The following is a 22,275-nucleotide window of genomic DNA, read 5'->3' as shown; positions in this document are numbered from 1 at the left end:
TTGCTCTTGGAAAAACAGGACGGTCTCCTACGTCAGCATTCAGTGCAGTGTAGTGGAAAAGGCGCTGGACAGGAAGAACTTGTTCATTCCTCTCCGGGGTGTACCACTTAAAGCCCGCATGCTTGCAGATCTGTGTACAAAGAGCTTGCTGAGTTAGCCACTAGGCAGCGAGAAGGCTTCGTGTTACTGCTCTTCCTTTCACAGAGTATCTCGAATCTTTGTGGCCCTGCTCCTGGATGGTGCTGAGCATCGCCGCCGCATACAGCGGACAGCCTGTGGCCACCAAACCTCTGAAGCACTGTGCGACCTCTTGCCTGGGTAAGGGGGTCTTTTCTAAATTAATCTCCTTCCACTGACGTACCCAGGTGTGATTACCAACGTTCAGGTAGCAAACATTAATTCAGGGTCTTGGGGGTCTTTGCTTCTCTACCAGTGCCATCTCGCTCCACTGTCTGACAAGATTTTGCAGTGGGCAGTATTGCTAAACTTGTGGTCCCGGGTTTTGGGATCAGCTATGATCATCTCAAAAGATGATGGCTGGGAAATACTCTTCAAGCTGCAGCGTGAAGTGGGAAGGAGTGAGGAGGTGGAAGGGCTTGCTGCTGCTGCACAGGGAGCAGAAGTAGAAATCCTGGTAGGGAAAAGGTATTTTGGGAATTGGGTGAAGGGGCCTCTCCATTCCACATTTATAATTCTAGAGACAATGATAACTTAGTTATATGAAGGCTGTATGTTGAGAAATGGCAGTAAGCTGCAATAATAACCAGGTACCACGGATTATGATATTACAGTATCATTCCCCTTTGCCTGAAATACACCTTGAAGAAATGAAAATTAGCTGGCTCGAGCTAGACATAATTGCTTATAGAGTGACAACATTGAAAACCATCATAGCATTTCTCTGTCTATGAAATGTTGATCCCAACAGCATATTTCTTGCATATTTGCTCACTCTATTTAATATCGTAAACACTTAAGATAATTTTTTTAATCAAGGTAACAAGGCATTCTAGTTCTGCTGAAGTGTCAATGAAATTAAGTTACTCTTACTTGTATCATCTCTTTGTAATCAACTGAGGCTGCTGCCCTGACGTAGTAATAGAAACACAAAGTAGGAGACCATCTCTGCCCTAGGTAGCTTACATTTTCAAAGGACAAAAGAAACAATTTTTTCTTTATCCCACTGTTTTAGTTCTGTTCTTATTTTCCTATAATTGACCTATTTCCTCCTGCTTAAACACTTATTGTATTCCAAAGAGGAGTTGTCCATGCCAGCACTCAGCCAAACTATTCAAGTTGGTTCTTTACTCTTTCCTCATAAGTTACCCTTTCTTGTAGTTAATAAGCTACCATCAAAGAGTATTTTTATTAAGGAGATAAAGCTGACTGCATCTTAAAAGGCTTTTAAACAATGTTGGCAATGTTTATGATACTCCATAAATGGAATAATATCCATAAAAAAAATAAATCTCTTACACTGTGGACTCTAAACCTTGTTCCAAGTTATAGGTTACAAAATAAGGAGCAATTAGCAATGAAATAATAAGCCACAAAGTAATCATCACTTTTTTCCACAACAGTACAGTTTCTCAGTAGTATAAAGTGATAAATAAGCAAAGAGTTGAATGAATAAATTTAGTAGACCTATTTCTAATCTCACTCCTACTATTGTAATTCAGGAGTAACTCCAGTGTGAAACGCTTAAAGTTAGGATAAAGGAAGGCAGGATTCATGTAAAAATAGAATTATTTTAAATAAATGCAAATAAACATTTAATTTCCCCCCAACTTTTGCATTTCATTTGCAAAACAGTTTATTATTAATCAAAACAAGAACAACAACTTAAAAGAAGAAAAGGTATTTGTAAGGCTCTGAGGCAGGACCTTAGCCTCCCTTTGAAGACTGATGCTTGTTACTGAATCTCATCATGGGAATAGTAGTCCTTTAAAAATAAGCAGAGGACCATAAGGATAGAAACTTGTATGCAAACACAAGCACCTAAAATTAAAAATTTGCTAGAAATTCAGAGGCCCTCTGGTATGGAAGAACTGGCAGCAAGATGATGATGAGGCTATCCACGTCTAAGTGAGTACAACACACTTAGATGTGGATGTGAAATGCCATCCCAGCAAGTCAAAATATAGTAAATATTCTTCATGTATATTGTAGTTTTCCTTCTGGTGCTCACTGTGTTCTAAGGGTGTTATGAATTAGTAGCTCAGCCTTACATACTGGCAGATGTAGTTGGGTACTTAGCTGTACCTCCCACAGTTCTTTGCTATTAACCTTTTTGCTATGAAAAGAGCAAAAGACAACGTAGTTGTCTTTCCAAGAAGGATCTTCATATACCAGTGTTTACCCGTTTTCAAACCAATGAGCAGTCAAGCTCAGAAAATTTTCTTCGGTGAATAGTGATTTACTTCTCCTCAGTGGGCACAGAGTGAAATACTACTTCCTGGGAGAAATTCTTCTCCTTAACAGAAATGTATTCTCTTCTTTTCCAGTTTTCAAATCAACAAGCAACAAACAAAGGCCATTTCTTTTCTCTAAGTCCTCTAAAATACCATTGTAAAGCAGCAATGCTTATCAGCAACACTCAAGTGCTTTCTGATGCTGGGATTCTTGCTAGGATCTGGGACTTCCAGGGAGAAAAGGAGCAGGAAAAGGAGATGGGAAAATTTCTCATGGCTTGATGTGGTAGTGATTTGAATATCCTACTTGGATTATTATATGATAGAGAAGCAGACTTAAGCATCTAACCCAAAAGTTAGTTTTTAACTTAAAAGTAACCCTTTATAACTGCAGGACATACAGTGAACTGAGATAAAATGTCCTTGTTTAGCAGGTCGAAGAGGAGATCTTTCCAGTTCAAACTCTCATAATCAGCCATAAAGGCAGCTGCAAAACAAGAGCACAAAGAGGTAAGGACTTTCTTTTCTAATATCTGTAATATAGCAAAGCAGAACGGATGAAGAGGGTCTCATTTTTTTTTCCTCTAAGGCTTGAGCAAGAAGGGCAGGGCCAGCCATTGCCGCTCTCCGGAACGCCCCTAAAGCAGCTCATATTGCAACACTTCTTAAGAGCTGACTGCTGGAAACAGCCCTGGGCGTTGCAGCATCACCTGCCAGCAAGTGCCAGATTTTCCCTACGCTTTCCACCAAACGTTTTCATTGCTGTGACACAGTTCATTGGATTTAATGCCATTTCTTTAACCATCTTCAAATGCGGCCAGGCTTTGAGCGGGCGTTCATCCCCCTACACATCTGGATCTCTGCAGCTCCTGGTCATTACGACGGCAGCGGCTGCATGTGGTCAGGGCTTTGCTGGAGAACTGCCATGTGAAGAGTCCTCCTCTTCTGCCAAGGGTCTCGCCTAGTCAGCTGGAGGGGCAACTGAGGCTTGACTGCCCGCTTCCACCAAAGGTGGGCCACTTATCAGTGAATGTTGTTAAAGGAAGTTAAATAATAACCCCGTTATCTCGGTTATCTTCCTTGATGGCGATTGCTTAGAGGGAATGTTCCTTTCAATGGAGCCCACTATTGGTTTGGTAAATTAGCTCCTGCTGCCCTACACATCTTTATCTCCTTTCATGTCAAATGGTCTTTATATTATTTGCAAACTAGGCAACTTCTGACTTTGTTTTTCTCTGGGTTGGTTGCAAAATGTTCAGTTTTCATTGGCACCCCCTGCACACCCCTCAAAGGCCGCATCGCAGGGAGGAAAGCACGTGAGGCACGCGCTTCAGGAACAGCCAGGAGGGCAGCAAGGCACGTGCAGGAGCTGCTTCTCAAATGTTTGTACGTTTAGTTGATACTTTACCAAAGAGTCATCCTAGTTAAAGAATCAACTTGAATTTCTTGTTAAATCACCCCCAAGAACATTAAGTTTTCTTTTAACAGTACTTGATGAGATGGGAGGAAGTGAGACACAAAATGTTCTTACCACTAAGGAATGAAGGAAGAGAAACTGCGTGACTGTCATGCATTATTTCTAAAAATAGTCATACTACATTTTTCTATAAAGCAGCAACTGCTCTTTAAAATGAGATCAAATGAAATACACTTGAAATTGAACACTGAAGGCTTTGATATTTTTTTCCCCTCTGGGCTTTATCATCCTTTCAAATAATTTTTCCCCTCCTCGTAACAATGAGCTGGTTTAGCCTTGCCTGAAATCCTTCTACTGTTTTATTAAACCGACTCCCTTTTTTACACAAGCTTTCCCAGTTGTGATCCAAATGCTTTCTAGCAGCATTGGCTGTGTATTAGTAATGCATTAACATGAAGTTCCATCTGCTGCTGCCCTCCCTCCCTCCCTCAAGTACAGCACAACATAGTTGCTACCCAATTTCTTGTTTGAATTATTAGTATTTGGTGCACTCCGCTACTCTGGAGGACTGCGTAAGTATCTCCTCATGTTCATTTTCCCAACTTTGCCACTGTTCATGCTTATTTTTGTTTATGAAAGCAACTATTTTGGTGATATTCTATAAGCTTTTATTGAAGTCTGTCTCAGTTTCAAAAATATCACAATTATTTAAAATATTCCTAGGATGTTTTGAATATCCTAGGAATTTGAATATCTGTGGGTTTTTTCCTCCACAGCATTTTACTTTTCTCCTTTCATTTTTTTAAACAGTTAAAAGCTAATGAAACTTGACTTGAAGACATACGTCTCTTCTCTGCACCTTTCCAGGTCATTTGCATGTAATGCAGATATAAAAAGAGGAAGATAGCATCACCACAGCACACGTCCTCTTTATAAGCAGCCCTTCTGCGATTCTGACCTTCATGTAATATTAAGATATGTGTTTCTTCAAGTCACCATAAGGTGCCAACTATATATATACACTCATTCTTTTTAGAGTGAAAATGCATAGAAGTCAGCAAAATTGAATATTTGAACAGAGAGAGGGAAAATCATATATGATGGAGACACTGATACTTATCCATTGCATGAGCTTGGTTACTCTAGCAGCCATGTTCTGACTTGTGTCATGATCCTCCTCGTTCAAGGGTGGCATACCCAAAAGGTATTTTTTTTTGTAACTGAAGCTGGAGAAGCCTGTCTGGTTTTCTATGGTAAAGGTTAAACGAGGGTACATTCAGTGGCCTCTGTTGCAAATATTTTCCAAATCGAGGTTTGGAAATGGCAAGGTAGAAAGAATGAGTGAAATATGTGTGAAACTGAGGGATCTAGCAGGCTTTGTGGTAAACGAAGGTAACAGCCCTAAAGTCTCTCTAGATGAACATCTGATTAAAATCCTCACATGCTGGGATCTCTTGACCTGTCTGGTGGCAATGCCCATGGCAAGACTAGGACTTATCCCACTTTTGGATGAATGACCACACTGTACAAAGCCTGTTCCTATCAATCTCTTCTGGGGATGCAGTGCCTTGCACGTTTTTGGAGCCCCTCACAAATGTACCCATTGGGGGTCCCGTCCTCTCCTCAGTTTGTGCAGGAACCAGCTCCCCTCTGCGAGACCCAGCTCAGAGGTGGAAGACACTGTCTGTAGTAAGGACCAGCATGAAGGTAAACTTTGTTCTCCTGGGACCCGCTGCTGGCTAAAGCAAGACTGAGCAACATCATGCAAGCAGTGATTGCCTCGTCCCCCAAAAGCACACAGCAACAAAAAGAGAAGAAAACAACATAAATGGCCTCCATGCTTGGTTTTTACCTGATACCGATCATCTCCCTGTACCTTGGGCCCCTTTCAGACGTGACCTGCAGTGTCTCAGCTCAAATGTCCTCCCATATCTACCCAGGCACCATCCCAGCAAACGCCAGCGTCTTGTCTTTGTCAGGAAACTCTGTTCATCGGGGAACAGCTACCACCACCCCAGCCTGGGATGCCTGGTCTTGTCTGCCCTGCGCAGCCCGGGAAGTCCTCCTGACCATGTCGTGATCGCACTCCTGCGTGCTATTGCCCTCTCTAAAAGGACTCTGGTTGCCAAATATTTGCAGCCACTTGCACAGTCCAAGGCTGGAAGAAATAGCCAGACTGGGGATTTTAAGTTTGGGGTGCTTGTTGCAAAACTCCTGTTGTTAAGCCTTACCTGCTGAAGCTCTAGCCAAAGATGGCTAGAACCTAAGCTACCAAACCCCAAAACCTCATTCTCCACCACATCTTTGTTGCTAAATCCCAGAAGCTGCTTTGCCTCTTCTGAAATGTCCTGAATTTTTTTTCATGCTTGCTTCAGATTCCTGTAATAATCCCTCTGGTTTAGGCCAAGTTGCTGCTGCTGTGACTAGTGATGGGAATATTTGAAGGGGATGGTTGATTAGATCCACCTCTTGGAGGTAGGGTTTACCTTTTCATGGAGAAAACAATGTGTGAAGAAAATGGTACCTTGATCATCACTTAAGGGTTATTTTCCCAGCAAGTATTAGGATTTAAATAATATTCCTACATTTAAATAATATGCCTACGTTTAATCTCTCCATCCTAAAAATGCCACTCAAATTTGGATTTTCTTGTCTCAGTTAACAAGCCATCTCCATAGCAGTGCTTTGCAGCCTCACTGTCCTGCAAAAGTGGCATTTGGTGTCTTTCAATACCAGTGTTTCCAGTGTCAACAGATATCAGGAACTGGACACTGGGGACTACATCTAGTGTCATAGGCCTTCTCAAAGCTTTACTTCAGAGAGTGACCTGGGTCACAGGCAATGTGGATGCAACCTTGCTTGCAAGGGAAGGTTGGAAAATGGGGCCCATCCTTCATAGAGCCAGGATCTCCAGCCGAAATGAACGTTTCCCTCCTCTTGTTCATCACGCCTGTGTTTTCAATCTTTCTTCTCTGTCAGAGAAATATAATTGAAATTATTAATATTACCATAGCCTATCACCTTAGCAATGCATCAAAGTTGAGGAATTACGGATGGACCTGCAACTGCACGTTTTGTTACCAGTATAGAATATTTTTAGAATCAGTGTTGGGTTTTGACCTTGGAGTCCATCCCGTTGCACAACCCGATACAGCAGCTATTCTGAATTTAGCCCAGCCAAGTATTTAGCCATGCAAGTATTACTCTCCTAACACCGATTCAAGAAACTACATCAGGAACTTCAAGGAAACAGGAAGTGAAAACTGCAGGAAGGAAGAAAAACACTTTTTAAAATCTTGTGTGTTTTAAATCTTCACTTATCTTGTCAAAAACAAGATGGCAGAGAGGTTTGCAAATACTAAATGGCTTCTGCACTTATCAAGTGTTTCACTATTGACACTGTTCTTATTCAACCACAAAAGCTATTTGTTGTTCAATACTCTCCAGCGCCAGGATTGTTCTCCCTTATTCATGTAAAACACACAACGTGTGTCAGTGAATCCATTCTTCTCCCTCCTTCTGGAAATGAAGAAAAAGAAAGATGAGTCCCCTGGGCCATTGGTGTGTGTTGGTGTTTGCAAGTCTTCCCCCAGGGTTGGTCTTCCCAGAACATACAATTTGATGTTTGTGCATTGAAAAATGATGCAACAAATATTTCTTTAGAAAACGCTTCCCTTCATTTACTTATGAAGCAGAAATTGTAAAGCTGTTTACTCTTTGGTCATTTTGTCACTTTCTTCCAGAAACTTGACTTGAGTCGACTGCAGGTTTTATGTGATAAAATAATTCAGGTATACTTTCTCCTGGCTTGAAGGACTTAAATGAGACTCAAATAGGCTCAGCATTTTGCAGTTGTCTATGCTTTCTAGCACTAAAAAGAAGTGCATATTGCAGGATGTCTCTAACATGTTGAACTTTATCCTTAACTTTCAGGTAGCATCCATCTCAGCCTTGCACTACTCCTTAAGGCAGGAATGTCCTCCTCATCTTCTTCGGTGTTGGAGATGAAGATCTTCCAGTACATTGATGAACATCAAAGTGATTTCATCGAGGTAGGAACTATATTGCGGCGAGATGACTGGAGCGCAGAACTGGTGTCCCGGAGTCTTGTGCTCTACGTGCCAGATGAGTGTTTGCCAATAAGGTAACGAGCAGGGCTCCAGATCTGGCGTCAGGCGTGCCACACGTGCTTCACAAAGGAAGGCTGTGAGGGGAGACTCTGTGCTGGGGACCCTCTGGGTGGAAGAGGGATTTACACGGACCTCCATAGACCAGGTGGCTGTGGGCAGAGAGGGGCTCCACTGAGCCGAAACCCACCCACAGGGGAGAACTGGGAAATCTTTACCACTTAAGAAAAAAAATATAGCATCCATGACACTGCTGTGACAGGATGGAAATGAAACCATCTTCCAATGTGACGCTTCTCGTGTTCAAAGGCCAAACACCACAGCATCCTGGGTGATTTAACTGCACTTCTTTCCTTCCTGTGCAGGATCTTAAGGAGTGGGTGGCTGTGGAAAGTGATTCTGTTCAACCAGATCTGAGGAAAGAAGTCATACAAATGATGGCATTGGCAGCAGACAGACTTTCAGCGCTGGGAGCCACTGTTAAATTAGTAAACCTGGGGTCACATCAGGTGCTTGTCTGATTCTTGCACTTAAAACATCATATTTGCACGTGTGGTTTACCTATTACATTCAGTGCTATGTATATGCAGATGTATGTTATGACTTACAGATATTTTTGGTAGCTAGGTAACTTATCAGTAGTCCTGTAGCTACATGATACCTGCTGAAATCAGTCCCTCCTCAGACTGAGAACGGACTTGGGAGACCACACAGACAATCCAGATGGAAGTGGATGTTCTCTGCATAGCAAGGACAGTCTGACGCTTTTAACTGGAGGGAAGCAGTTTGCAAAAGTAAAAGGCCTGAGTTTTTTACCAGGGCTTGTTTTAACATTCCTCCGAGTAACGAAGCATGATAGTTAATACATCAGTTCATCACCAAAGTCTCTGTATGTGGGAGGTGGCTTTTGCAAGGAAAGTGTGGCCAGACAGAAGGGGCTAGCCACCTTGAGCATCACCTTTGGTTTTGGGAGCTTCTGACAAATGCTCCAAGCCATTTTCTTAATGACTGTTGGAAAGCAACAGAAAAGAGTTAATCTCTGAGAAATCTTTGTCTCTAGTTTACTTACCTTACTGTAGCTGGGGGCTCTTTCCTGCCCTGGGCTGTTAGATTTCTGTTCTAACGGGAATTCAGAAGTTCACAAATAGTGATTCCCTTTTCCTTTCTCTGAGGCTTCTGGGGAGGATTGTGAAAGTCCTAGCGCCAGGACCTTGCAGCACAGCAATACTTTAATATTTCAGGTTATGCCATTTAATAGTTGTAATGAATGCATTTAAAATTAAAACCTTAGCATGCCCCTGGCATGCAGTTATGATTGCCAAAATATATAGTGACAGTCTGTATCCATAACAGCGGGGAATGGATTACCTGGTGTTGGAGCGGAGACCAGAGATACTTTTCTCTGCCTGGGGCCAAAATACTGTTTCACAAAATGGGTTTTTCCTTCCATTGCTGGGCAAGCAGCTACACTTTTGTGTTGCAGCAGACCGGTACAGACGGATGCTATTGGGGAATACAAGGGAGTGCATTCCTTCACTTCTTATTTCTCTCCCCTGTGAGGGGAGACACCCAGGCTCTCTTGGCCAACGTGGGGGTTTTTCTGCACAGTGGTAAGTTACAGGATTAGTTTAGAGCCTTCACCTGTTTTGAAAGCAGTCTGAGAGAGCTGCTGCTGCCTCCTGCCAGCAAAACTTTATTTTGTTTCTGTATTTGAAAATACATGCCTCCTGCGATCTGTCCACGGCAAAATCAAACCCCAAATTAGTTTGTGTGGCGCTTGACTATTTCGGCGTCACAATATATGCTTTTGTCACTCCAGCACACAGTCAGCTTTGTCTTCTCCACTGCTGGGAAGTAAGAGTTTAGTAACGAGGGCATTTGACAGTAAATGTTAGAAGAGCTCCATAAAGTCCCTGCAGAACCTAAACAGGTGGGGAGAAAAATCTTAATTTCTCTGGGTAGGTTAGAGCTGGATTCAAAGTCAGGTTTGTAGAGCTGATCAAATCAGAGCCAACTGAGTATGTGGAATTATTTTCAATACTGAGAATTCCAGGGGTTTTTTTATATAACACTTGCAAGTTTTCAAAGGTCTGTTTTTCCTTTGTTGCTTTTTTCACATTTCTCTGCAGTTGCCTGATGGCCAGGACCTCCCACTGCCTCCCGTGATTCTCGGGGAACTGGGGAAGGATCCACAAAAGCCCACTGTATGTTTCTATGGTCACGTAGATGTGCAGCCTGCCAAAAAGGAAGATGGCTGGAAAACTGATCCTTACACACTGACTGAAATCAATGGTATGTATCTGGTCATCACTTCTGTACTGTTACCTGAATACACAACTCTGAGATTCTGAGTAGAAGGAGGCTCCCTGTATGTTTAACCACAGCATGAGGACCTCTCCCATGGAAACCTGTGGGACAAATCCAGCGGCTTTGAGTCTTGATGACCGTGCTGTGAGTAGTGAGACCCATCCATGATTGCTTAATATTTGGTGTGGAAGAGCCACGTGACGTTAATGCTGCTTTATAGAGTATTCAACAGAGAATCCATTTCTGCTTTAAAGTTCTTGTTGGGTTATTGGATCAGCCATTATCCTCCTTGCACTTCCCATTCTTGCTTCATAATCCTTTAGTACCTCCACCTGCCACGCTGGAGCTAAGAAGCATTGCTGGTGGAAGAATGAGACCCCCACCTTAATGTACTCATCCTTGTACTACAGCCAGCTGAGTGTGAAAGGCTCTATTCACTTGAAGGACCAAAATTAAGGATGGAGGGTCAGCAGGGAGTAAGACCAAGAACCCAGAAATCCTGATTGCCCGGCCTGTCCTATACCCATTAAATCGCCTTTTCCCATCTGTTGGGACCAGTTCCAAACACCCTTACTTGGGTAACTCTTCTGCCTCCAGTGGGGACTGCCATAGATAAATCTGGTAGTGGCAAGCCACAGATTTATCCTGTGTATAAAACAGATTTATCAGTAGATGAAACTGAAATCTGTCCCTGTATATAAGTGTACAGTCGAACGCTTAAAAAAAAATCATGTACCTAGACTTGTAGCTTCATACTTCTACTGTGGTATTTGTCTGTGGGTATTTTGCTGCTTGTTACCTGAGCTGGCTGATGTGCACGGAAGCTGCGTTTTGTGCAAACTTTCCAGGCATGTCTGGTGTGAACAAACAGCTCCTAAGAACAGAAGTGAAGCTCAAACTGGCATGTAGCAGAAACCACAGTACCATGTACATAAAAGGGGGAAAAAAAAGTGTACCAGTCCACTGAGCAACACTCATCACCTTATTTAAAACAAGTCAATGAAATCCTGATTCTTTTGACGCTTCACTTGACACACCACTACAGCTTCTGTGGCAACAGGAATTTGCTGATTACATTGAAGTGACGAGAGAAGTTTCAAAGATTGCTTAAAAACTTTCCTCTTTTCTTTTTAAGGAAACCTCTATGGGCGTGGAGCAACAGATAATAAAGGACCTGTCTTAGCTTGGATAAATGCAGTGGAAACATTCAGAGCCTTGAAATTAGTAGGTATCAATGAGGAATTATTATTGTTGTTGTTTTATATTATAATCTCTCTGGAGGGATGCATTTACCTTCCTGTGAGTTAGATGGTAAGTCTCTGTCCCAACAGATTATGTGCATTTTGAAATATTAGCTTATTTGTAATGCTTTATCCAGGGTACTGGTCCTACTCAGTAAGAATCTGTTCTTGAGCATTTCTATTTTGAACAGTCTGTATGCAATGTAATTATGGTATTGCTGTCATTACTCTGCAGAGGAAAACACACTGGGGCAAGCATTCAATATATATTACATACGTTAAACAGCTTTGATACCCTATTCTCTCGAGCTTTTAAAATGGTAAAATCGCATACATCACAGATTGGTCATGAAGACTCATCTCTGCTGTTACATTCTGCCAATCTTTGGTTTTACCTACCTAGAAGTTACCTTCAATTTATGTGTATGCGTGAAGAGAACAAGTATCAAAAAACGCTCGCGCATAATGGGCTGTTCCTTCAATGATGTATTCGATTTATCAAAGCAAATGCTTTGAATGGGTGCACTAACCGAGTACAAATATACTGACTTATAGCACAACATATCTCTAAGAATCAAACTTCTGCCTAAATTATTACAATGACCAACACAGTTATCTTTAAATCAGTCTGCATATTTAATAATTTGGGGCTAGTTGTATCCCCAATGCAAAGCTAAACCCACACATAGTCTAAGCTTATAACTTGGTTAGCGAGCATCCTTTAAGGTGAATTTGCACGACACATTTTGTTAGATTGCTGAGAAAGTTTTGTGCCTCTTATGACATTATGGCACAAATTGAGTGTAAGTCTTGACTTTTAAAGTCCTTTTGCAACATTCTGGAAAACTGATGTTTTTCTTGCATCAATAGTACTGAATTGACCTCGATGTCTCTTACGTGCTAGCAAACCCACACGTTACTTGCCTACAGATTAGCTGTTGTAAGTGGATACGGTTATGGGGCTGTCTTTCTGCATCTTTCCAGTTCTTCAAATCACTAATAGCTACTTTGACATTTTAACAAGCAAGCAAAAAGAAATCTTTGTCATTTGAAGTCTTTCCCTAGAAAACAGCACAGACCATCAAACAATACTCATGAACAGTTTTGTTTCTAGATTTTTTTTGGTGGTCGTTCGATGAACCATTGGTGAACCCATCCATAACACAAGTTCATTTAATTCTACACATTTGTTCCTGCATTTAATCTGAGTATTGAATCAAAAGATAAAACATCTTAAAAGCTGTAATGAGAAAATGAATTGGAATGGGAAACTAAGCTCAAATTTATTTCTCCCATGGGACGTGTCAGCATTTCTAACTCGCAATACTCCATAACAAAAGTTCTCTTAATTACCCTTGGAAATACATCCTTATGAACTAGCAGGCAAATGGATTCGTGAGTGCTAAAAGGACAATTATAGTGGAATCACCAGCAGCATTTTTACCGCTGTGTGACTAACTCTGGCGATAGATAACATGTTGGGAAAACGGCAGCAGTGGGCCTCTGCCAGCGGTTCCCGCATGGGCACTAACAGTGGAAATATGAGAGGCAGGAAATTTTCTGTGAAAATGCAACTGTTATTACATAGGCTTTCCAAAACAATTTAATAGTACTGAGAGAAATCCCATTTTATGAGACAGTCCAGCATGTTTTCTGGAAACACAAGGAAAAAAGATATCGCTTATATTCTCCTTCAAAAATGAAAAGTACAGAAAAACATGAAGAACAACAAGTTGTTCTGGGAAACTGCACGTGTATATTTATCAATGCCCTTTTGTCCTGGTTTTGGCTGGGATAGAGTTGACTTTCTTCCTAGTAGCGGATATAGCGCTGTGTTTTGGATTTAGGATGAGAATAATGTTGATAGCACACTGATGTTTCAGTCATTGCTAAGTGGTGTTTACACCAGTCAAGGACTTCTCAGTTTCTCATTCCCTGCCAGCGAGAAGCTGGGAGGGGGCACAGCCAGGACAGCTGACCCAAACTGGCCCAAAGGCTGTTCCATACCATATGGTGCCATGCTCAGTATAGACACTGGGGGAGTTGGCCAGGGAGCAGCAATCGCTGCTTGGGGATGGGCTGGGCATCGCTCAGCAGGTGGGAGCAATTGCATTGTGCATCACTTGCTTTGTACATTCTTTTATTATTATTATTTTTCCTTTGCTGTCCTATTACACTGTCTTTATCTCAACCCCTGGGTTTTTTTTGATTCTCTCCCCCATCCCACCGGGGGGGTGGAGGGTGAGCAAGCACCTGTGTGGTGCTTCGTTGTGGTTAGACTGGGGTTAAACCACGACACCTTTCTATTGAAACAAGCTATATATCCTACGTCCTTTTTTTCCTAACACAACATGTAACATAAGCCAGTCTGCTTTTGATTTTTTTAAGATTTCTTTTATTTTTGAAAATGCTTGTTCCTTACCCAGACTCTTCTAATGTTCGTTTAGGCTATGCCAGTAAACTTCAAGTTTGTAATTGAAGGCATGGAAGAAGCAGGGTCCTTGGGGCTAGAAAAATTACTTGAAGAAGAAAAACAGTGCTTTTTCTCTGATGTTGATTATATTGTGATTTCGGACAACCTCTGGCTCAGCAACAAGAAGCCTGCCCTCACGTATGGGAGTCGGGGAAATGCCTGCTTCTTTGTGGAGGTAAAGGACACAGGTTCATTTGAACTGGGCCCCAACTAGAGAGCAGTGATGTACCTGTCACCACATCTATATCTGCATGCAGGGAAAGACTGAGAGCAAGCTTAATATTCACAAATGCAGACCTTTCTTCCATATCCTTTTTTGCTTATGCAGATTTCCCCCCTCACTTCAGTTCAGTTAGCCTTATTTACTTTCATTAACTCTTCTTCAATCATCATTTCTCCGCCTACTCTCTCTCCTTGGTCCCTTTCCTACCCCATTACTCTCCTGCCGCTCTCCCAGTCTTTTCTCATCACCCCTTCCGCACGTCAACTCCATTCTCTTGCAGCATCGTCCCTACACCCCCCAACTCTCTCATTCACTCCAAAACCATTTCTTCTGCAGCTCTGCCCTTTTTGCAGCAGATACTCCTCAGTGCAATATATCTGCCTAAAGGGACTCAATTTAGTTGGATCCCTGGGTTTAAAAGCCACACAAAATTTTTGTAACCATTGGCAGAAGCAAATAGTAGTGCACGGTAGTATATTTAGCAGCCAACATGAGCTACTGTGAAATGAAGAGAAAAAATTTCTCATCTGGAAACTTCCTGATGAAGCATAAAAGGAATTCAGAGAGAAGATTAAAGAACTAGAGAACTAAAGAAAAATCTGCATTAACCTTTATGTCTGAAATAGAATGAAATTTGTTTTCAAACAAAAGAGCCTTGGCAGCCTTGATTCTATTCTTCTAAGTCTCTGTTGAGAAAAATGATGCTATTAAAACATCAAAAATGATCTCTGCCTGCTACCAGACAGTGGGCTGTAATGAGGTTTTGAGAAGAATAAACAAGTTTGTTGCAGGCAAATAGTTTGATAAACCTGCGTATGAAAATGTGTCTGGAAAAAGAACCCATTTAATAAACCAAATGCCCCTCTCTATTCTAAAGCTGTATGATTCAAGAGACCTCTAAATTCTTACTTGTTGCAATCTGGAATTAAGGTTGGGCATATATTTTCTTAATGCAAAACAAGTAAGGTTCGTTCTTGCCTTTGTTATGAAGATTTTGCATTAAATAAAGAGGATGGAGAACTTGAAGAATTTATTCTGCAATGTTAGACACAGTGATATGCAAGTGTTTTACTTACTATGCATTTAATCTTAATGAAGCAAAGGAGGGAATGGAGAGGGACCCTAGCTTTCAAATACCTGTAAGTGCTATAGACAGCTGAATTTCTCTCTCTAGTGGTTAACAAAAGAGCCCTATCTTCTCTTTACCAGAAGCAGATTGTTTCTGACATGATGTTTTCCATTTTATATACAGAAACACATAATCGTTTTCTATTCATTTGTGGCCTTGTTTAAAAACCTGAAGCCACCAGTTGCTGTGGAAAAACAAACACTTGCAGAAGAATAAGGTAGGGAGTGTTTATATGTAACCAGTGCTTTTGGTACAGGTGGAATGTGGTGGCAAGGACCTTCACTCTGGAACTTTTGGAGGCATCATTCATGAGCCGCTGTCGGACCTGATAGCTCTGCTGGGTAATAACATGCGTCATTGCTCAGGAGTCACTGGGGAACAATGGCTAGCAATCAGCCTAACGAAGATCAGCGCCATGTTTAATTGACCTGAGTAAGGCAAGTCTAATTGAAGCAAGATTCCCAGGTTTCCAAATCTCACCATAGCTATGGTGGCAGCAGCTGAGGAGGGGAATGTCCCCGGTAAGGCCAGGACCTCAGACGTGTGCCCGTTAAGCTGATGTCAGTCATGTGTCAATCAAGAACGTTTAAGGATTGCTCGCAACTTGAATACATAGATGCGTAGCGAAACCTGACTTTTTAATGCTGATTTGTATCTCAGTAGGATGATGTTTTCACGTCAGCAGCTGGGCTGACCCACTACACACAAACAGCAGCTCAATGGTTTTCTTAATAAATATGAAAATACATCAGTGTAGGTGCCACAACTTGATGGATGCAAACAGTTGCTAGGAGTTCGTTGTTATGCTTACTCATTCGATAAAGAGTTAGGTAGAAGGGAAAAGGTGTGACTGCCAAGTGGAAGAAATAGGTCCCACGTGCACTGATATCTCTATGTTACTTTGTAGACAGCCTCGTGGATCCCACAGGTCGTATTCAGATCCCTGGAATCTACGACAGTGTCGCTGCCCTGACGGAGGAGGAGAGGAAATTGTATGAATCGATTGAATTTGATCTAGAGGAACACAAAAATAATAGTGGCGTGAAAAAATTCCTCTATGGCACCAAGGTAACATAAAATCTGTATAAATGGTCAGCAGAAAGAATTTAAAACGCCCATTTTTGTAGCATTTACGTATAAAGGCAAACTGAAAGATACTTGCAGTCAATGGCAAACTCAAAACAAAATAAAGGAGCACAGAGCATTAAAAGGTAAATAAAATTAATCTGCTGAAAATGCAAGCTATCGCATCTGGGAAAATATGAATAATCAATAAAAATGAAAAATGCAAAACTAACAGTGTCGCTCCCCATCTCTTGCACTGCAGATCCTCTCCCCCTCACCTAACCAGTCAAAGAAAATAAGCATTAAACCCCCTGCATATGGGTTACATAGTAGGAGAGAAGCTGTATTCAGCTCTGAAAAAATGGGAAAGCAGCTTTAGGCAGCTGTGGTTTGGGGTGGTTTTTATGTGTTTAATTCAGATTTTGATGTCTGCTGAGCACACCAAAAAGGCACCCAGAGCTATAAGCCTCTCTTTGCCAGCATTTAAAAATTATATCCTAAATAAAAAACAGCAGGTAAGGGCAGACTCAGAAAGATCTCTCTGCACCAGAGTGGCAGCTGGGAGAAAGGAAAGAAGTGATTCATTTTTTAATCACTAACGCAATTATCCTGGTGTACGCTCTAATATGGCTGCTTTTATTTCCATGAAAAAGCCTCTGAATTAGCCTAAGCTAGACTGTAATAATCAGTAATACAGAAGTATAATGTAACCACACTAAATAAGTTTTGATGCTTTACCTATATGACGATGAAGTGGGCAAATTTTATGTGTACATAAAGCGCTCATAAACCTGGAGTAGAAGGAAAGGAGCTGCGCCCTGGGGTTCTGCATGAAGACTGACTTATAAATTATATATTTCTCCTTTTTTCCTTAGAATAAACATTTTCTCTGCTGCCGCCTTATCTTCTCCAGAAAAACAGATCAACTTGGTTACTGAACACTGACATCTTACCTCTTGTATTAGTTAATGCTCATTAGTAGAATTTCTTCCCCAGTATCATCTGGGAGGCATCTGGCTAAACTGGTCACAGGTTTCTCCTGTGAGAAGTTCTGAGATCAACAGATGGTCAGATCAGAAGTTGTTCTGATTTTTCTTTGCACTAGGAGAATTTACTTCCAAGGTATTTTAAAATAATGCTCCACTCTTCTTGCTGGGCATGAAAAGCTGTTCTCATCCAAATATTTCTAAAGGTAAACAAACATTGACTGAAAGAAGTAGTACTTCTTAAAATTAAAAGATATGAGTGTGGGTTTAAATTACAAATCAAACATCTTAAAAATACAGAGGTCTCCAAATACAAATTTCAGGATGGAAAAAGGTTGTTTCTTCACATCAATTTATATCAATTGTGAATGGCTTCAGTGTCATCCCTTATGTTTTCAATGTTGGTTTTTTGAAGGAAGAAATACTTCTGCACCTGTGGCGTTACCCTTCTCTCTCTATTCATGGGATTGAAGGAGCTTTTCATGAACCAGGAATTAAAACTGTCATTCCGGCAAAAGTCATTGGCAAATTCTCAATCCGTCAGGTTCCCCACATGGACCTTTCGGTTGTGCAACAACAGGTAAGAGACAAACCTTTTCTTTGGCCTCTACTGTGTAAACTAAGTCCCTCTTAGCACCTCACAAATTTACAAAGTAGTAAACTGAATGTTTCTAGCATTTATTTGTTTCTGAGAGCAGAGGTGGGAATGTAACCTTGAGCTGCAAGAAGCTGAACGTTTCTGGCTGCAACGAGTTTTCCCTGCAGGTGGTGGAGCACTTGGAGGGTGTCTTTTCCAAGAGGAACAGTCCAAACAAACTGAAAGTGTCTATGCCTTTGGGCGCGAAGCCCTGGCTCACCGATGTTAATGCTCCGCTGTATAAAGCAGCACGAACGGCAATAAAAGCGGGTATGTTCCTCCTTGTTTCAGTCCTTAATGTGTCTGCAAGCGTGCAGAGGAATTGTGCTCGTCCATAGAGCAAAAGGGATTTCCTGATTCGGTGCTACAGTCACTTACACCTCATAGAGCTATGCATCTTATCGATTTTGATAGAACAACTCGGCCATTGAGGCCTCCACCTCTTGCTGAACTGGGGTGTATTTAATAGGAGTAGCCAGAAGACCTCGTTTAGTTCTTTCACGTACTGATTCAAAGCCAGAGGTGCAATGGATTCATGAAATCAGTTGGCTAGGCACTCAAACCAGTTCCTACTCAGCAGCTCTTTATGTTTGAGCAGATAGCTGATATTTGGTAGCTGAAGACAGCACCTTTAATTCACTTAATGAATTCATTCTTTCCATGTATTTCAGTTTTTGGAGAAGATCCAGATTTTATTCGGGATGGTTCAACAATTCCTGTTGCTAGAATGTTTCAGACTATAACACAGAAAAGTGTGATGATGTTTCCGATTGGAGCAGCCGATGATGGAGAGCACTCCCAGAATGAGAAAATAAGCAGGTTTCTTTTATTTGTTCATTTGTGCTATATGAGAAGGTGGGAGAACTGAAGTCCCCGGGAACCCACACATAAGCACTGCCAGATGGGAATCGTTGTTCTCCACTGGACAGTCCCAAAGCACTATGCCAAGCAGAAAGCAAAATTCCCAATCTAACGCATACCGCTATATGCTTTTCATGAAGTGTTTACTCAGTCTTTAAATACATCACACTGGCAATTTCCATTTCACTGCCAATTAAATTTGTCTCTGGTCTGAAAGACGAGGATGTAGATGGGCACCTTTCCGTCAGCATCTATTTCGAGGTATTCCAGTCAGATACTCAGGCTAGTGGTTAAGTAAGGGTTTAATGGTTTTCAGTATAAATTGATACAAAGGTGTATTTATATTACAGGGACCAAAATTAGTGTAATTATATATCAAAATTAGCTTAAACTTGCCACTTGTGCTCATTCTTTGAGGAGCCATGCTAAGACACTGTTCAGCGTGTTGCCTGAACATTTGTGCAGCTTCTGAGTCAGGTCATGCTGAGCTTGAACTGGAGAATCCTACAATAATTCTCAAATTACTTTTTGTTGTCCCTCAGTATAGCCTCAACCCTTGTGGCTACAGACAGTGGTAATTAGGGGACATAACACTGGAAAAAGTTTCCTCGGTGAATCCTTCAGAGGAACGCCAATTGCAGGATGTCCAGAATTTCTGTGTACTTGGTCCTTTTTTTTGAGTGACCAATCTTGCAAATTCCTCTGAGGACTCTGAAAACTTCACCAGACTATGCCACTAATTTGAAGAGCAGAACAGCCTGACAGGGCTTCATTCTCTTTCTTTCCTTCTTCACAGACACAACTACATTGAAGGAACCAAAGTGTTTGCAGCCTTTTTCCTGGAGATATCAAAGCTACATCAGCACTTACGTGAAACTTCCAACACGGAGATTAACAACTGATAGACCATCAAAAGAAAATCAGCAAAGCACTTTTTTAGTCTTAAGCTTTCTAACTTCCTGATCTGGAAAAACATATAAATCACACATTCAGTGGGTCTGAATTGGTGGAAAAAATAAATGCCATGCTCTTACTTGGCATACTACTAAATAGTATGCATTTGTGATCTGGTCAATCAGGTGATCTTATCCCTAATGCTATAAAATAGGGTTAGGGATAATTCATTCTTGCTGAGGGGAATATGTAAACTAAAATGTAACATTTCAGAGCAATGGGAATTTTGGCATATATTTTATTAAAATGACTTTATTTCTGTTTCGTAGCATGCCCATGTTCATACCGCCCAGCTCGTATTTCAGTTTCTGAATATGAGCAATTTGCAACACTGTCATTTCCTCCCCACTATATACAAAATTTCACTATTAATTTTTTGAAGAAAGGTCCACTATCATGTTAATCTCTTTCCTGTCTTTCACAGAAGGCTGTAAATAGGACATGCAATACAATTACCTTGCTGAATTTGATGCAAAGACTTGTCTATGAACATTTACGTCTGGGAATAATCACTGAGGTCAATAAAACTGAAATGGTAAATAAACATTTCCAGGTCTGGATTCTGCCTTTTTGCCCCCATTTAATCCAAATCTCCTCTTATTGTGCTGTGAGCAGTTTTAAGAATCACTACATAATATATTTCCTTAATGTGACTTTCTTTTTGTGCAACAGAAAAAAGTTTTTGTAAACATCTGTTCTGGCCAAAGTCTGTTGTCAGAAGAGCGTTTTTCCACCTAATTAACAACTGGTTGTTGCGAATTACTTTTAAAGCATCAGTTTACATTGATAATTAAATTGAAAGCAAATCATGTATTTTGAAATTAAAGCAATAGTTGAGAGTTCTGTTTGCTGTTTAGGCAAAACACCTAGCACAAATGACATAATTCACATCTATATTGTTTTTATTTCAAAATGTGATTTTTTTATTATAACATGTAGTTATTTCACACACAACCACAGCGACTGAACCAGATTTAAACAAAAACTTAGTAGTGTTATCCCTACTGTTAAAACAAATTACACTAATTAAATTACAGAAAGTGGTTGGTATCTTTCCTTTCTTTCCTGCTCCCTCTCCTGCAAAAACCTGCATGAATAAAGGTGATTAAGGCATAAGGTGTGGATGTGGAGTCTATAGAAGGGAATATTGTACCACACATAACGTGTATGAACAGCTGATGTGGAAATTTATCAATATAAAAGCCTTGGCTGAATTTAAAAATGTAAATAAACAAGCTTCTGACTTTTAGTAGCTCCCCTGAAATTCCGGGGAGCTGGATGTAAAGGTAGCTGGCTTTTTAAGAGGTCTGGGAACAGTACTAATCTGGGATACTTAGGTTTCAAATCAGGTTCTCAATAAACACCCATTTTCAGACTTCCCCGGGGCTGTGAGGCTCGTGGTTCAGCTGGTAAGAACTGAGTAAGGATGCTGGCTGGGGAAAAGGAGGACCCAGCTCAGTCTCTCTTACTTGTGTTGGCTCTGCAGACTGCAACTGCAGTGTAATTTCTGGTGCCCTTGTCAAGAGGGAGGACTCCAACACAAGACCAGGACCGAGACTCCAGATCAGAAGACTCAGTTTGCACATCATCAACTTGGAGAACAGGTCCTCTACAGTCTCTCAGCTCCCTTCGCCTGTTTAAACCATTTAGGAACGAGCATGGTGAGGAATGCTGCGGCAGGGAAGAGCACTTTGGTGCCTGCACAGGACTTGGCAGATCGGTCCATGCTTAAAAGCTATAGCTCCATAAAGGTAAATGATTGAATTTTGCTGAAGTATTTAAGGACGTACAATTGACATAAAACATTATTTGCAATCTCTGGTTTTGCAGTGGCTTTAGAAAGTGACTTCAACCATCATTGAAAGAACAGCTACTCATAAATATGACCCTTTTGGCAGAAGAGAAGAGCAGAAAGCTTGGTGCGATGTTGGAGGTGGTATATTTCCTCACCCAAGAGATATGGAGGCTGTGTTTCTAGGACTATAACTGCTTTGGAAAACAGTATAATGCATGCTGTCTATGGGCTCTATAACATGAAGAAGTGCAACTGAAGGTGGGCTTATGCTAGATGTAGTTTTTTCTGTTGTTCTTTGGAACACCTAATAAAATACAGTCAACAAAGCATCATTTTATAAGCACAGGCGCTATCAGAGCAGTGCACTGAAATAAGGTTCTGCTCTGAAATAGCCACTTACTGTCAAGTTGAAACCGTGTGTTTGAAACCAATGAATTGTGCAGACCATCTTCATGCCTCCTTCAGTCCCAGAAGACAGAAATAGCAGAAAACAACTGCGGATTCTCCTGGCCATGAAAGAAAGCACTGGGGAAGCCACTCCCACCCACGGGGCTATCCAGAGCTACTCTTTCCCTGTTAGATCAAGCAGGGCATCCATCAGTCATCTTGTCTTTTCCTTTTTTTCTGGTGTGCAGCATCTCATCTGCCT

At 41.2% G+C, this 22,275-nt stretch overlaps 1 protein-coding gene across 1 annotated transcript; it reads left to right on the top strand.

The window, feature by feature from the left end:
- On the top strand, window positions 1-20,397 carry CNDP1 (carnosine dipeptidase 1). Its single transcript, XM_075494278.1, has 15 exons — window positions 1-318; window positions 2,505-2,766; window positions 2,843-2,921; window positions 3,233-3,422; window positions 7,762-7,880; window positions 8,321-8,464; window positions 10,085-10,247; window positions 11,398-11,486; window positions 13,951-14,151; window positions 15,585-15,669; window positions 16,236-16,396; window positions 17,795-17,959; window positions 18,145-18,286; window positions 18,688-18,835; window positions 19,674-20,397. Exons 5-15 carry the CDS (start codon window positions 7,803-7,805, stop codon window positions 19,777-19,779), a joined length of 1,482 nt encoding a protein of 493 aa, XP_075350393.1. The 5' UTR covers window positions 1-318; window positions 2,505-2,766; window positions 2,843-2,921; window positions 3,233-3,422; window positions 7,762-7,802; the 3' UTR covers window positions 19,780-20,397.
- The last annotated feature ends 1,878 nt before the right edge of the window (window positions 20,398-22,275 follow it).

The sequence above is a fragment of the Mycteria americana genome, chromosome 2 (assembly GCF_035582795.1).
Source record: "Mycteria americana isolate JAX WOST 10 ecotype Jacksonville Zoo and Gardens chromosome 2, USCA_MyAme_1.0, whole genome shotgun sequence".
NCBI classification, from domain to species: Eukaryota; Metazoa; Chordata; class Aves; order Ciconiiformes; family Ciconiidae; genus Mycteria; species Mycteria americana.
This window is presented reverse-complemented; position numbering and strand designations above follow the sequence as displayed.

Coding starts and splice junctions, on each gene's coding strand:
- CNDP1 (XM_075494278.1), top strand. CDS start 7,803: ATGTCCTCCTCATCTTCTTCGGTGTTGGAGATGAAGATCTTCCAGTAC. Junction 18,287..18,687: donor ACGAACGGCAATAAAAGCGG/GTATGTTCCTCC, acceptor CATGTATTTCAG/TTTTTGGAGAAGATCCAGAT. Junction 18,836..19,673: donor CAGAATGAGAAAATAAGCAG/GTTTCTTTTATT, acceptor CCTTCTTCACAG/ACACAACTACATTGAAGGAA.